The sequence below is a fragment of the Sturnira hondurensis genome, unplaced genomic scaffold (genome assembly GCF_014824575.4).
Source record: "Sturnira hondurensis isolate 20B ecotype Veracruz unplaced genomic scaffold, ASM1482457v3 Scaffold0007401, whole genome shotgun sequence".
Classification (NCBI taxonomy): Eukaryota; Metazoa; Chordata; class Mammalia; order Chiroptera; family Phyllostomidae; genus Sturnira; species Sturnira hondurensis.
The window spans coordinates 7,683,977-7,698,382 of record NW_028080032.1 but is presented as its reverse complement, the minus strand read 5'-3'; the positions used below and the strand labels follow the sequence as shown (position 1 = coordinate 7,698,382).

The following is a 14,406-nucleotide window of genomic DNA, read 5'->3' as shown; positions in this document are numbered from 1 at the left end:
TTTTGTAACTGAGTGTTTTCCAGATTTGCACAGAAATAAATGTCCTCTTTGAGCCCATAAAGGCATATGGCTCCAAAGAAACAGTGGGAGAGGTTAGGAGGAGGGGTGCGAGGTGAGTGCAGATTACAATCCACTCTCAGGAGGCAGTGTTTATAAAGTATCGCCTTCCCCTGGAGATGCTAGCAGGGCCCAACTAACAGGGCCCATCCCCTTAGTAAGCTGAATGTGTCACCCAATGCCAGGTAAGGCCCTGTCACAACCAGAAAGAGCCGACAGCATGAGAGCACTGAGCAAGCGCTTGAAAGGCCTGGAGAAGGAAGGGGAGGGCAGGGCAAGGTGCCCAAGCTCCATTGTTGCCAGGGGGCTTGGCTGGGGTTAATGCAGATGCCTGTACAGTCACTGCTCCGAGCGAGTTTCATGTGTATCATTACATCAGTACCCAAGGGGGTGGAGTGTCTTACAAAATGAACTCCACCTGAGCTCCTTTTGTTAATTGACACGGAATAACCAAAGGCAGGCTATCAGGATTCTTTCTCTTCCCACGAACTCCCAGCAGACTTGGTGAGAGGCTGCTCTACCTTGTCATTTTCTCCTTGGTGAGGAGGGTTGATTTCAGTTTGCTGGAGCAGGACAGGGAGATGGGTCCTTATCACAGGCTCCCGACTAACACTGCTGATGGCGAAATGCTGGAGAAACCTAGAAAAACAAAGGTAACGCTCCTATGTAACCATCACCAGCCTCTCTTGAATGTGTCCATTCACATGAGAAACTCATTATTTAATTGATAAAAAAGAAACCTTGGAGCCCTGGCTGGTGTAGCTCAGTGGAGTGAGTGTGGGCCTGGGAACCAAAGGATCGCTGGTTTGACTCCCAGTCAGGGGACGTACCTGGGATGCAGGCCAGGTGCCCAGTACGGGGCACACAAGAGGCAACTACACATTAACGTTTCTCTCCTTTTCTTTCTCCTTCCCTTCCTCTCTCTCTAAAAATAAGTAAATAAAATATTTAAAAAAAATAACAAAAAAGAAACCTTGGAGAGATTCTCTCTAGAGAATAAAATTGTATATGGTGTGTCACTACTAACTTTTACAATGATCCCTAAGAAGCTGTAAAGAAAAAGGAGCTTAGAAAGGACCAACACTGACGTTTCTGACATTTCAAAACCCAGGACATTAAACACCGATAAACAGGAAGTCAAGCTCACCAGTCCAGCTCTGGGAGTCTGGCCGAGAGTAGCTTTAGAGGACTCCGTTTCTCCCCGGCAGAATGGCTCAGGGCACTGAAGAGCTTCTGTGCACTGGAGTGTCTGGAATACCACAAGCACACAAATGAGAACTCCATCTCCCTATAGCACACATACTTTACATAACTTGTTCTGTGACCCTTTCAAGCCAGAGTCCTGTGACAAAGTCAATTCCACAACAAGCACCTCACTAACAAATAAAACGTGGCTTTAGTGCATGATGACTAGTGTGCCCACACAGGAAGGCCGACCTGAGACCCTCGGCAATGTTGCGGGTTTCTCATTCTTGGTGGATTTCTCTTTCCCCAAGGACTCGTGCTACCTTTAAGTTGGCAGCACTGAAAATGACCATGTTGGTTCTTTTAAACCAAGCCCCCTGTGTTACATAATGCAAGGCACCCTGCAGAGAGAGCAGACACGCACAGCTTAAGGAAGCGAGCATAAACACTGAAGGCAGCCACTTACAATTTCTTTTGTTCCACAGATAATCCATCCTCCTGGATCACTTTGAAAGACAGCCCTGAGTTAGCTGGCTTTTGCCAGAGGGAGAAGACCTAAACAAAACAGAATTTGGGCAAAGAACACTTTAAACCCAACAACAGGATATGGAACCCACATGGGGATTTGATGGTTGTTGAAAACCTAAGCTGTCAGTACAAACGATTGTAACAAGTTAACTTCAAAAATAGAGGCCTGAAACAATTTTTTTCTGTATTTTTTAAAACTGGAATTTCTTTCTGGGTTCCTCTCCCTGGGATTCTGCTCCCTCACAGGCCAGGAAGCACGGAAGAAGGTGTCAGGTAACACGTTCTGGCAGAAGGGGCATGTGCTTCATTGGTGAGAGGACCAGACAGAGCGAATGGTCCAAGCAACTCCTGTGTGGAGGCAAAGGGATGGCTGAAGAGAACCTCAGGGGCTGCCTCCATGTCCCTGGTCGAAAGGACAATCAGAAGGAGGTGGGAAGGACCAGCAGGCAGGAAGACGGAGGACAGACTGGCCTGACACGCCATCTGCACCAAGGCCAGTCTTGCCTCCCCCATGCTCTGTGAGCCTGTCCTGAGGGAGAGACACCGTCGTCTCATAGGCTGCTGCAATCACACCTTTCCAAGCATTTCCACCCGCCATAATGCCAGCCATCTGTCTGACTTTAACTCCTGCTTGGTCTCTAAGTGGGTTGCATAATTCTCAGTAAACTCCCTCACTCATACAATCTGTGCCGGGTGCCTATAATATGCAGCCTGCCAGGTGGGACCATTCACAAGGGCAGCGTCTGTGAACCACCAGGAGGGAGAACTTGGGGTGGGACAGAAAGCTCTGATACAGAGGGTAGGGCCCAACAATTCGACCAAGTGGCTAAAGGGAAAATCAGTTTAATTAGGATTTAAAGGGACAGTGAAGATTTTTCTTAGCCACTATAAAGTCGTTTGTTCAGTTCCTTTAGGGTCTCACCCCTCAATGACCAGGCACCATTCCAGGACCCAAAGGGATGAGAGGCAGCCATCCTCTCCAGCCCCCCAACACCTCGCTGTTAACCCCGAGACACTGCCTTACCACCTACATTGCTAGGGACACACAGTAGTAGTTTTGCTAATGACTAATGTTACCTCTGAGTAAAAGGCTTGGTATATCTTTGATCTGGGGAAAAGGGCAATCATCAGAAAATTGCTTGAACCATGAAAATGAACTGGGAGATGAGGAAGTAACGAGCTTCTGAAGTCTATCAGAAGGGCAGCAACGACGCTGGTGGAATCCTAAGAGAAAAAGAGGGAGCACCAGTGAGAAAAGCCATTTGTATGTTACCAGTCCTCACAACTACTATCAGACACACATAACCAGCTTCAGCGTGATTATTTTCATATATGTGGTCTACCAGGGTTCAAATACAGCTGTGCTCCCAATATCCGGGTATATAAGATATAGGAAGCACAAGGGTTTTTTCCCCTAAAAAATGTCATCTCACAATTCTTTCTAGGGTATTAATCCTTTATCAGGTTTATATTTTCTCTCATTTTGTAGGTTGTCTTCACTTTCTTGGTAAGCGTCCCTTGTTGCAGTTTTTAATTTTGATGAAGTCCAATTTATATATTTTTTCTTCTGTTGTCTTTGCTTTTGGTGTTGTATTCAATAAATCACTGCCTAACCCAAGGTCACAAGGATTTACTCCTATGTTTTCTTCTAAGAGTTTAATTGTTTTGGCTCTTACATTTAGGCCAATGTTCCATTTTGAGTTAATTTTTTGTTCATGGCACAAGGCAAGGGTCCAGCTTGCACATGGATACCCAGCTGCTCCAGCACCATTTACTGAAAAGACTGTCCTTTCCTCATTGCTCTTGTCAAAATTGTTTAAGCACACGCATGGAGGTCTATTTCTGGGCTCTCTATCTCCTTGGTCTATAGGTTCGATCTCATGCTAACATCACATTGTTGTTTGAGTACTATAGCTTGTATAACGTTTTGAAATAGGAAGTGTGAGCCTTCCAGCTTAGCTCATCTTCAAGATTATTTTGGTGATTAGGGGTTCCCTGAGATTCCATATCAATTTCAGAATGGGTTTTTCTGTTTCTGCAAAAAATGCCTTTGGGGTTTTGACAGGAATTCCACTGAATCTGTAGATCATTTTGCATAGTATTATCTTCTACTAAGCCTTCCAATCTGTAAACATGGGATATCTTACCATTTATTTAGGTCTTTTTAAATTTCTTTCAGCAATGTTTTATAGTTTTCAGTGTACCAGTCTTTCACTTCTTTGGTTAAATTTATTCCTAAGTATTATATTCTTTTTGATACTATTGTAAATGAATTTTTTTTAAAAAGATTTTATTTATTTATTTTTTTAGAGAGAGGAAGAGAAACATGAGTGTGTAGTTGACTCTTGCACGGCCGCAACCAGGGACCTGGCCCACAACCCAGGCATGTGCCCGGACTGGGAATCAAACTGGTGACCCTTTGATTCACAGGCCAGCACTTAACTACTGAGCCACACCAACCAGGGCTCGTTTTCTTCTTCTTCTTTTTTTTAAAGATTCTGTTTATTTATTTTAATTTTTTGAGAGAGGGGAAGGAAAAGAGAAAGAGAGGGAAACATCAATGTGTGGTAGCCTCTTGTGTGCCCCCTACTGGAGACCAGACCCACAATGCAGGCACAGGCCCTGATCGGGAATAGAACCTGTGACCCTTAGGGTTGCAGACTGGCGATAAATCTACTGAGCCACACCAGCCAGGGTTAAAACCATTTTCTTAATCTCTTTTAAATTGTTCATTGCTAGAGTATAGAAATGCAACTGAATTTTTGTGTGTTCATTTTATATCCTGCAACTTTTGTCAGTTTGTTTATTAATTCTAACAGGTTTTTTATGGACTCTACAATTTTCAAATAATCTGTGAATAAAGACAATTTTACTTTTTCCTTTCAAATTTAGATGCCTTTTATTTCTTTTTCTTGCGTAATTCCTTCGGCTAGACTTCCCAACTCTATGCTGAATAGAAATGGCAAAAGTCAGCACCCAGCATCCTTGTCTTGTTCTGGATCTTAGAGGAAAAGGTTTTTTTTAACATTTAATTTTTTTCATTATAAAAGTAATATGTTCATTAATTAAAATTAAAAAGAAAATACAAAAAAATAAAATAGAAAAGAAAGGTTTAAAAAAGTAATAACAAAGTACCATCACCGAAACCCAACTGCAGCTAACATTTGAATACTTTTTTCTTCTAGTCATTTTTTCCAATCCATTTATTGAGTTACCTGTTTTAGGCACTGGGAAATCTTTTTTTTTTAACAGTTTTGTGTCTTGCTTTATAAACTATTGTTAGCATCTGTCATGTAGTTATAAATTATCTGTATTTGTTGTTGTTGCAAACTATCTGTAAACATTTGCAAAGACAGCCTCCCACTTCCCTCTCGGGTCACCCCTATGGTGGACATTTCTAATACTCACTCTATTTCTCCTCTGCCAACAGCACCTTTGATTTACTTTTTGCTAATTTGTTGTCATGCATGGTAGCATGAGTCTGTTTCTAATGGGATTTCATGTACAGGTATACCTCGGAGATATTGAGGGTTTGGTTCGAGACCATCAAAACAAAGAGAGTATCATAATAAAGTGAGTTGTAATCTTTGCTGGTGGAGGGTCTTACCTTCAATTTGTAAAAAACGCAACAACTGTGAAGTGCAATAAAACAAGGTACGACTGTCTCTGTTAACTAATCTCATGTTTTCTAATATCCCTGATCTGAGGTTCAGTGTTTTCATGTTAAGAAATATAGCTTTTCATAGAAAAAAAATTGACTCACTTTTTTAATCACCAAAAAATGTTTTCCCCAGCTTAGTTGTTTTTAATTCTCTTTTTGAGATCCTTTTTAGAGTTTTAAATTATTACTTGGTCTGAGAAATTTTATGCTGCATTCGTGGAATGGAATACTACTCAGCAATAAGGCAATGAAGAGAAACTGACTACTGCTACGCACACAAGGGTGAGTCTAAAACTCCCCACACTGAGTGAGAAATGCCAGACTCAAAGGTTCCAGAGTGTATGATGTCTACTCATGTAACACTTTAGAAAATTCAAATCTACAGTGACAGGAAGCTAATCAGTGGTTGCCTAAAGCCAGAGGAGGGAAAGATGACCTGCAAAAGGAAACTTTCGGGGGGTGAGGCACGTCTTTGGTGTCTTGATTGTGATGGTGGGGTCATGAGTGCATACAGCCGCCAAAACTTCAAATGGATGCAGTGAACTGCATTTAAAGTGTACCTCAATACGTCATCAGCAAAAATTTTAGAAATCTGTATAAGTGGTCAAATCTGACAGACCTCTATAATTTCCTCTATCTAAGGAAGCTTCTAAGCTAGTAGTCTTCCTGTCCCTAGAGGTTTAATAAATATTCATTTTTATATTCTTCTTCCTACTTGTAAAATTTTAAAGTATTTAATTTTAATTTGTCCGAAGTATTTTGATTTTTGATATGACGTAAGACTCCATCTTCTCCCCAAATCAGCTAACTTCGAGTCCCAGCGCTTGAATGACTCATCCTTTCTCCCCTCACACTGTAAGACTCTTTAACCTGGTATCAAAGCTTTCACTGATAGGGTCATCCATTCTGTCTTATTGGTCTGCCTGCCTTTTTGAACAGCCTTTAAGGCAGCAGGTTCAATGTGGGAGAGAGAGTTCTTTCAAGAATTGCTCACAAAATTCATTTTCTGACCACGTGACAAAACTGCCCCACCCAGCCTCTGTCTTGGCTCCCTAAGAAGCTGGCTTTGAGGCCGAGGTTGTGCGCCACACAGAGAGACAAGCTGTGCTCCGGCCAGGGGGTAGAGGCTAGAGGACACTCACAACTACTCTCCTTGCCCAGAGCGAAAGGGAAGTGTTGATGCTCCACCCTTTCGCTAGTGCAGACTAGCGAAGGTGAAGCATGGTTCTGGGGGAGGAACTTGCACGCAGCTGGAGGTTAAATCTGAACACGTGATAGGGCACAGCTAAGTCCTCTTGGGGAAAGTTACCCTTTTTCTTCCTCTCTACTCCACTTACACTCCTTTCCCATGCTCATGAGTGAGTGGAGCCCCGTCAATATTACAGGAAGCTCCTTCTTTCCAGATCTTAAATGGGTGACACCATTTGTGTTCCTGGGCAGGAGGAGGCCTTCCTTCAGCCTACTTTCTGATCCTCTTTGGGATGAGTTAATTGCCCAAGGGTAGCTGCTGGCCCTCCTGACCCAGAAGCCGTTTCTAGCTAAGCCCTTTAACTGAGCAGCAGTGAGGCTGACGGGGCTCAGAGCCCTGAGAGTGGGTGGGCCTCTCTATCATCCCCCTGCCTGCCTGCCTTAAAGGCAGTGCGGAGTCCAGACATCCTATTCCACGGTGATCAAGCAAGGACGGGTAGTCATTTGGTTTTTCCCTCAGAAGTGGGAGTATCTTTCTGAACACTGAAGCCATAAAGTGGTGGAACACCTACCCCATCGTAGAACGAAATGGAATTCACGTGATCCTTGGAAATGATGATGCTTCCGTGATGACGGTGAGAAAACAGAAGGCCGCTAGAGAAGAAATTCACTGTCCCTGGAAGGAAAAAGCGCTGGTCAGAGCTGGGGGGCTGCATCCTGGGGGCAGGATTCCAATGTCCTTCTGTTAGGTACCAGGGCATGCCAGAGTGGAAACTAGAGAACAGTATCTGCAGCACTTAAGTTTATTTTTATTCCGAGCCCTGTACTCTGGAGAAGCCAATGTACCCTCCTAGAGCCTCAGAGAGAAATGAGGCAGCAGACACCATCTCTGCATAAGAATTAGAAAAAACAACTAAGTAAGCTATCTGCTGGGGGGGAGAGGCAAAATTCACACTCATGTTTGGGTATCTTCCTGGTAAACACACTGAAAAAAGCTCAGTATGTCCCCTTCATTACTGAATTTATAGGTGCCTCTATCTCCTATTTTGGCAGAAGCTGGCTGAGCTCTAAAGAGACCACATCCCTCACTTAAGGCTCAAGAAGGAGCACTAGGCTCTCAGCTAGTGAAGAACTAGTGGAGGGAGCCTGAGGGTCTGTTTCCAGCAAAGGAGCATCGGAGTTGGGCAATAACTGGGTTCTGCACACACTGGAGGCCTGTTCTACAGCTGACAAAGCAAAATGGGTGAGAGGTGCGGTCCTCAGGCCAAGGATTCAGGTTTAAGAAGAGCTGCTGTTTCTGGGATGCCCAACGTCATTCAGAACAGCTCAGCATGAGACCTAGGGGGCAGACTACAGAAAGATGGACAGAAAAGATGAACAGAGTTAAGACTGGGCCAGGGTTTGCTTTGGAGACCCACACGAAGCACCCAGGTCATCCACAAGACCCCTGAAGTTGTTTTCTGGTGCTGGTACAAGCTGGCTCCTTTCTGTTTCTATAACAGCCTTTCTTTCCCTATTTCCACATACAAAGAAGAAAGTACTTCCTGGAGCTCAAGGCACAAGCTTGGGAACACTATCATTTATGTCTTACCTAACTGATTCCTTGAGCTGTAGCCCTGGAGGTCGTAATGCTAAGAAGAGCAAAGGCCAGCATGAGGAATTTTGGGGACGGCAAATGTTGAAGACATCTCGAGGAGGTGGGGTGTCAGGGGCAGAGAGAGGCTTGGGGTGTGTGTGCGCGTGCATGTGCGTGCATGTTAATGGGACTGAGAGAAGGAAGGAAGATGGAGACAGTTTTTAGGTAAAAGAGGAAGGGTGGAGCTTGAATATCAGTGAAAGAACTAGATGATCAGCCAGGGGAATTAATGCCGACCAGACCATCTGTGGCTGCGGAAGCCAGTGACCAGGTAGCTCACTTCAAGGCATCCAGGTGCAAGCCCTGTAAACCTCCGACACCTAACAAGGCCTCTTTTACACACAGCCTTGCCCTAGGGCCCTCTTGAGTAGCAACTACTCCTGCCCCAGCCTCATTCTGCACCAACACCCAGGTTCCTTCACTGCTGATCCCAGACCATTCCCCTTCATGCTGGCATAATATTTTCATTCCCTAAGAGACAGAGCCCCTCCTTTCCTCCACTGCTCACATCTACTGCCCTCCTAATTATCCCCCAACATCTCCGACAGCTTCCGAAGGTGCTCAGTCCTCTCTTTCAAGGCCAATGATCCTCTTCTTTCTGAAAGATCATGGGATGGCTCACGCCGTGTTCTGGCCTCATTGCTCCTTATTCCCAACTCCACAGTAACAAAGCAGCACCCAGAACATCTTAGCCTCTAGAATCTTCAGCTCTAGAACCTACTCTCTCAAATTAGCATCCCTTCATCTATCTACCTACCCCTGTTGCAAGACCAGTGCTCGAACCCCTGAGCTATGGAGCTAACTGCCTCCATCTACCCCTGTTAGCTATCTCACTCCTAAAACCTCATCCTCTGATGTCCCTGGGCCTGCAAAGCCTCCTATTTTCTCCTATTGCTCAGACATTTCTGACTTTCCAGGACAGATTCCCCAGGACAGGATCTACATTTTTTTAAATTTAAGAAATGACTTAAAAAAAAAAAAGATTTCAGCCCTGGCTGGTGTAGCTCAGTGGATTGAGCACAGGCCTGCGAACCACACGATCGCAGTTTGATTCGATCGCAGTTTGATCCCCAGTCAGGGCACATGCCTGGGTTGCAGGCCAGTTCCCGGCAGGGGACACACCAGAGGCAACCATACATTGATATTTCTCTCTCTCCTTCCTTTCCCCTCTCTAAAAATAAAGAAATAAAATCTTTTTTAAAAAAAGATTTCATTTATTTATTTTTATAGAGAGGGGAAGGGAAGGAGAAAGAGGGGGAGGGAAACATTGATGTACGAGAGAGTTGCCTCTCAAACACCCCCAACTGGGGACCTGGCCCATAACGCAGGTCCCACGTGCCCTGACTGGGAATCAAACCAGCAACCTTTCGGTTCACAGGCTGGCACTCAACCCTCCAAGCCACACCAGCCAGGGCAGACAGGATCTGCTTCTAAGCTCTGTTTTGTCAGGGAAAGAAATGGAAACAGATTCTACTTTACCACGCATAAAGCAAGCATTATAGTTTTCCATCTTCACAACAGTTATAAGTTAGTATTCTTATAGGATTGATGGGGGAATGTAAGCTTAGAGAGATTTCCCCAAAAGTCACAGAACTACTTGATGGTAGAGCCAGGTACACACACAGGTCTGTCTGATGCCAAGACACTACACCTTGCTGGGCTCCTTCAATTCTCTCACCCCTTTCCCCTCACTTCTCTCTCCAAAGCCAATGTGTGGCTAATCTGACCATGGCCTTCTCTGCTTCCTCAACATCAACAAGCCTGTGGTGCTGCCCAGCAGCCTGTCCGCTGCTGTCTTCCACTGTCTCCTAACCCCTTCCACCAACTCCCCCAGGACCCAGCCAAGATAGACCTTCAATACTCTCCAAACACAAGATGCTCTACCTACTGTTTACAGAGAAAAGAGGGCCAACGGGTATCAGGAGGGAGCAACCGCTCCCTGCCTGCTGTTTAGATCTGTACCTTCCGGACCCTGGGCTCGCTCTCCACCTGCGTACCTCCAACGTGCAGTTTCTCGGAAACTAGTCCAGCACACTCCTGGATGAACCTCAGAATCCTCCCAAAGCTTCCAGAAAAGAGCACAGATCCGAGAGTCGGCACGCTCCAAGATGCACCGGGAAAAGGGGGAAGGAGGTAGAACGGGGAAGTCATCTCCAGCACGTCTCCCTCGAGACTCTGAAGCCCCGAAACAGGATGTTAAAGGGGAAGACAAAAACCCCCAAGGTGGTTCTGGAAAAGCACTCACTGTGGCTCCTGGCCTGGGAGAGACTCTGCAAACAAGCAATGTTTCAGCACAGGTGCAGCTCCCCTCCGTCTGGCTCTGGGAGCAGTAACTCTGCCATCATTCTCAGGGCACACACGAGATAACGAAGGTGACTTGCTGAGGTTTTAGACCCTGATCTACTTTTACGCTGGGGACCATGACAGATATGGTCTGAAGGGACAAGTCCTTGCCAGGGTTTCTCGGTGACTGGAGTAGCCAACTCCTGAGGAGACCTTCCTGGCTCCTCGTCTCATCGCTGGTGCCCTTGGTGGGTGGGCTCCATCACTCCTCCACTCTGTGAGTCTGAAAACCCAGGGTGAGGGGATGGTTCCCATTACTACTCAAGAAGCAGCAGGGGTCCTTGTTCTGATGCGCCCAGGTTATGGGTTCCATCGCGGGCAGGGCACACACAAGAATCAACCAACGAATACGCAGATAAGTGAAACAACAAATCAATGTTTCTACCTCTCTTCCCCACCGCCTCCTTCTAAAAGCAATCAATAAAAAAGAAAATAAATAAAATAAAACTCTAAAGTACTACATGGAGAAGGGAGAAGCTACGTGAGTGTCAACCACCCACTGAGCCTGGAGTATTAGTAAATATATGGTCCAGTGACATTTAGTAAAGGTGCAAAGGCAGTTGAAAGGAGAAAGAAGTCTTTTCAACCAATGGTCCTGGAAAAACTGGGTGCTGCTATATACAACAATAAACAACAACCCACAGCTCATACTGGGCTTTCTGCCCATTCCCACCAGCCTCACGGAAAATCTCATAGTTTATACTTCATCAGGCAGAGTCCTCCCAAAAATTCTGCCTCCGTAGTGGGGTAAAATTAGCCCTAAATTGAATGCTGCTCTGCTTCCTGCCTAATAAAGCTTAAAAGCAAGGCCCAGATAATAGAACTAAAAAAAAAGCTATATTAAAACAATTATTATACCTGTATCCCGTATGTTCAAGGAGCTACAAGACCCTGCCCCCCAAAAGAAGCTACAAGACTGAATCATGTTAACCTGAGATACATAAGAAGTAAAAAAAAATCTAAATCAAATTTCTAGAGATAAAGAAATACAATGTCAGAAAAGAAAAACACACTGGATGAGGCAGATGACGTCAGGCAACTGCTGAGAGTTTGGCTGAGCTGCCGCACGGCACTGCTGCCTCCACGTCCGTTTGGTTTGGCCACGTGGCCTCCAGGGTCCTTAACTGGCAACCACCCCCTCGTGCAAGCACATGTCCTAGACAATACTCTGCAGAGTCACAAACAAACGTCAATTCCTGCTACGATTTCCCCAACAGCTCTGGTGATCAGAAGTCTCCCCCCCCCCTTCTATGCCTTCTCCTGTGTGCCCCTTAGGTAAGACTCATGGAACTTACTCAAAAACCCACTCTTTTTGGTTTGAACTGACCAAAAGAGGGATAAGGTTGCCTTTATGGTTGCCTTGGGTCCCTCTTTCAGATACCCAATCGGACCTTAGCTTGGGTATCTGAAAGCACTCCAACCATGGACCTTGACTAAGCAAGATACGCACCCTGCCCTGCCCTCCCTGTGTGACCCCTCAAGGCGTGCCACGGACTTCCTCCACGGCCTGTGAATATCAAACTTCTCTACTTCAGTTTCTTTTGTGGTCTTTTGTTGAACTTAGCTCACTATCTAGCAGCCTGACCTTCACTGAACAAATGTTAACTTAACAAATATAACACCAATGGAAAAGGTCAGTAAATTAAAATATATAAAAATAGAAACTATGCAAAATAAAACACAAAGAGAAAAATGAGAATAACTGTACAAAGCATCAGGAAGCTGCTGGGTCATTTCAGGCAGCCACACATGTCACTGGAGTCCCTGAAGAAAAACTAAAGAAATAATGGCCAAAATATTCCCCAATTTGACAAAACTATGAATCTATCAATCAAGAAGCTAAATGAGTCCCTAGCACAAGCAACATGAACAAAACCATACCTGATAAAAATCAAATGGCTGAAAATCTGAGATAGAAAGAAAATCTGGAGTGAAAAATAAAACACATGCAGAAAGGAACAGAAATATGCATGGCAGTAGATTTCAACCCAGAAAAAATGCAAGCAAGAGGACAGCAGAGCCCTGGCTGGGTGGCTCAGTTGGCTGGAGTGTCAACCCCGAACAGAAAGGTTGTGGGTTCAGTCCTGGCTCGAGTGGCTCAGTGGACTGAGTGCTGGCCTGCGGACCAAAGGGCTGCCAGTTGGATTCCTCCCCCTCAGGGCATATGCCTGGGTATGGGCCAGGTCCCCGGACTGGGGGCGTATGAGAGGCAACCAGTCGCTGTATCTCTCACACGTTGACGTCCCTCTTTCTCGAAAGGTTGTGGGTTCAGTTCCTGGTTGGGGCACGTGCCTGGGCTGCGAGCTGACTCCTCAACTAGCACACGCAGTTGCTAGTCCAGCACGTGAGGAAAGCAGCTAATCGATGTTCCTCTCTCTCCCTTCCTCTCTTGCTAAAAAGCAATGACAAGAATGTCCTCAGAAGAGGACAAAAAAAGAAAAAGAAGACAGTACAGCCCCAGCCAGGTGGCTAAGTGGCCTGGGTGGTTGGAGCGTCATGCAGTACACCAAAAAGGTTTCAGGTTCGACCCCGTTGGGGTGCATATGGGAGGCAGCCAATCAATGTTTGTCGCTCACATCTATGTGTCTCTGTCTGTCTCTCTCTTCCTTCTTCTCTAAAATCCATATACATTTCCTCCGTGAGGATTAAAAAAAAAAGTAGAGCGAAGCTTTAAAGCACAGGAAGAAAGAAACTGTCAGCCTTATTAAGTGAAAATATCTTTCAGATGTCCTGAAGGGAGGGCCTTCTGAAATGTCTGTGAGGACTCTGGCAAATCCTCTCCCCAGGAAGCAGCAACAAAACTAGGTAACTATTTCAGGACTAGGAAATGGACCGAAGTTGTCCAGCAAAACTGAGAAGCATTATTTGAGAAATTCTACTGAAGCTGATGGGGGACTAGGAAGTTGGAAAATATTAGTCTAAGTAACAGCTAATAAACTTAGTAATCAATGTGTGTAAAAGCTATTGTTCCAGGAACTGAAGGTATGACCCACCCTGACTCCAGGAGACCACAAGCAGTTCCACCTTTGGGCCTCAGGAGGACTGCAGCAGTTCCAGATGGGATCTGAGCCACTGGGCTCCAGGGTGAAAGGACCACAGCCCAGGGCACAGCTAAAGACCACCACCCAGGGTGAGAACCCTTCAGTTTTAATCCAATCAACTTTTCCCTGAATTCCAAACCCCTTACTTACACTTTGTTCTCCTTATAAAAAGGACCATTTTAAAATGGAATTTAAAATAGTCTGTTAGGGTACAAACCCGCTGTGCTCCCCAGATCACTGGTCATCTGAAAAAAGGCCCATGAAAATTCGATCCCCATCTCTGCTTATGGGTCTGGTAGGTGACAGGCAGCAAGAACACGGGCTCTTCCAGTTTCAAAGCATGCTGAGAACAGTGGACATCTATGGTATTTAATGTGGGGCTATTCACATGACCACTCCTCTGGCTCTGTGGTCTTATGAGGAAGGGCAGGCCTTCTGGAAGGACAGACTTTATTTAAGCAAAGCACAGAAAATTCTATACCAGGGATGTCAAAAATGACAGCAATCAAAGTGGCAAACATTCAGGGAAGGACAACATACCAACTAGCCGGAGTTAATGTTGGTCAGGGCAAAGAGCCAGAAACGGAACAGGAAAATCAGGGGATCAAGACAAAAAGATGACAACTGTTTTTATACCCGGTTAAAAAGGAACAACAAACCTAAATGGAGTCACTTTTGTTAACCCATGGCACCAAACCATACTTTAAAAACTAACTTAATTGCAGTTTCAGCTTCTCCCAGGAGTAGAATTTTAACCCAGTCTGGAA

The 14,406-nt window shown here is 45.2% G+C and overlaps 1 protein-coding gene across 2 annotated transcripts in view; it reads right to left on the bottom strand.

Annotated features, from left to right (window-relative positions):
* DNAAF9 (dynein axonemal assembly factor 9) overlaps window positions 1-14,406 on the bottom strand; it is a 125,877-nt gene that overhangs the window by 36,973 nt on the left and 74,498 nt on the right. For both annotated transcript variants that reach the window (XM_037051742.1, XM_037051743.1), the window contains exons 21-25: window positions 7,192-7,295; window positions 2,848-2,994; window positions 1,709-1,797; window positions 1,205-1,306; window positions 579-696 (exon numbers count right to left, since the gene is read on the bottom strand). In XM_037051742.1, coding sequence (XP_036907637.1) covers window positions 579-696; window positions 1,205-1,306; window positions 1,709-1,797; window positions 2,848-2,994; window positions 7,192-7,295 — 560 coding nt within the window. The remainder of the gene's footprint in view (window positions 1-578; window positions 697-1,204; window positions 1,307-1,708; window positions 1,798-2,847; window positions 2,995-7,191; window positions 7,296-14,406) is intronic.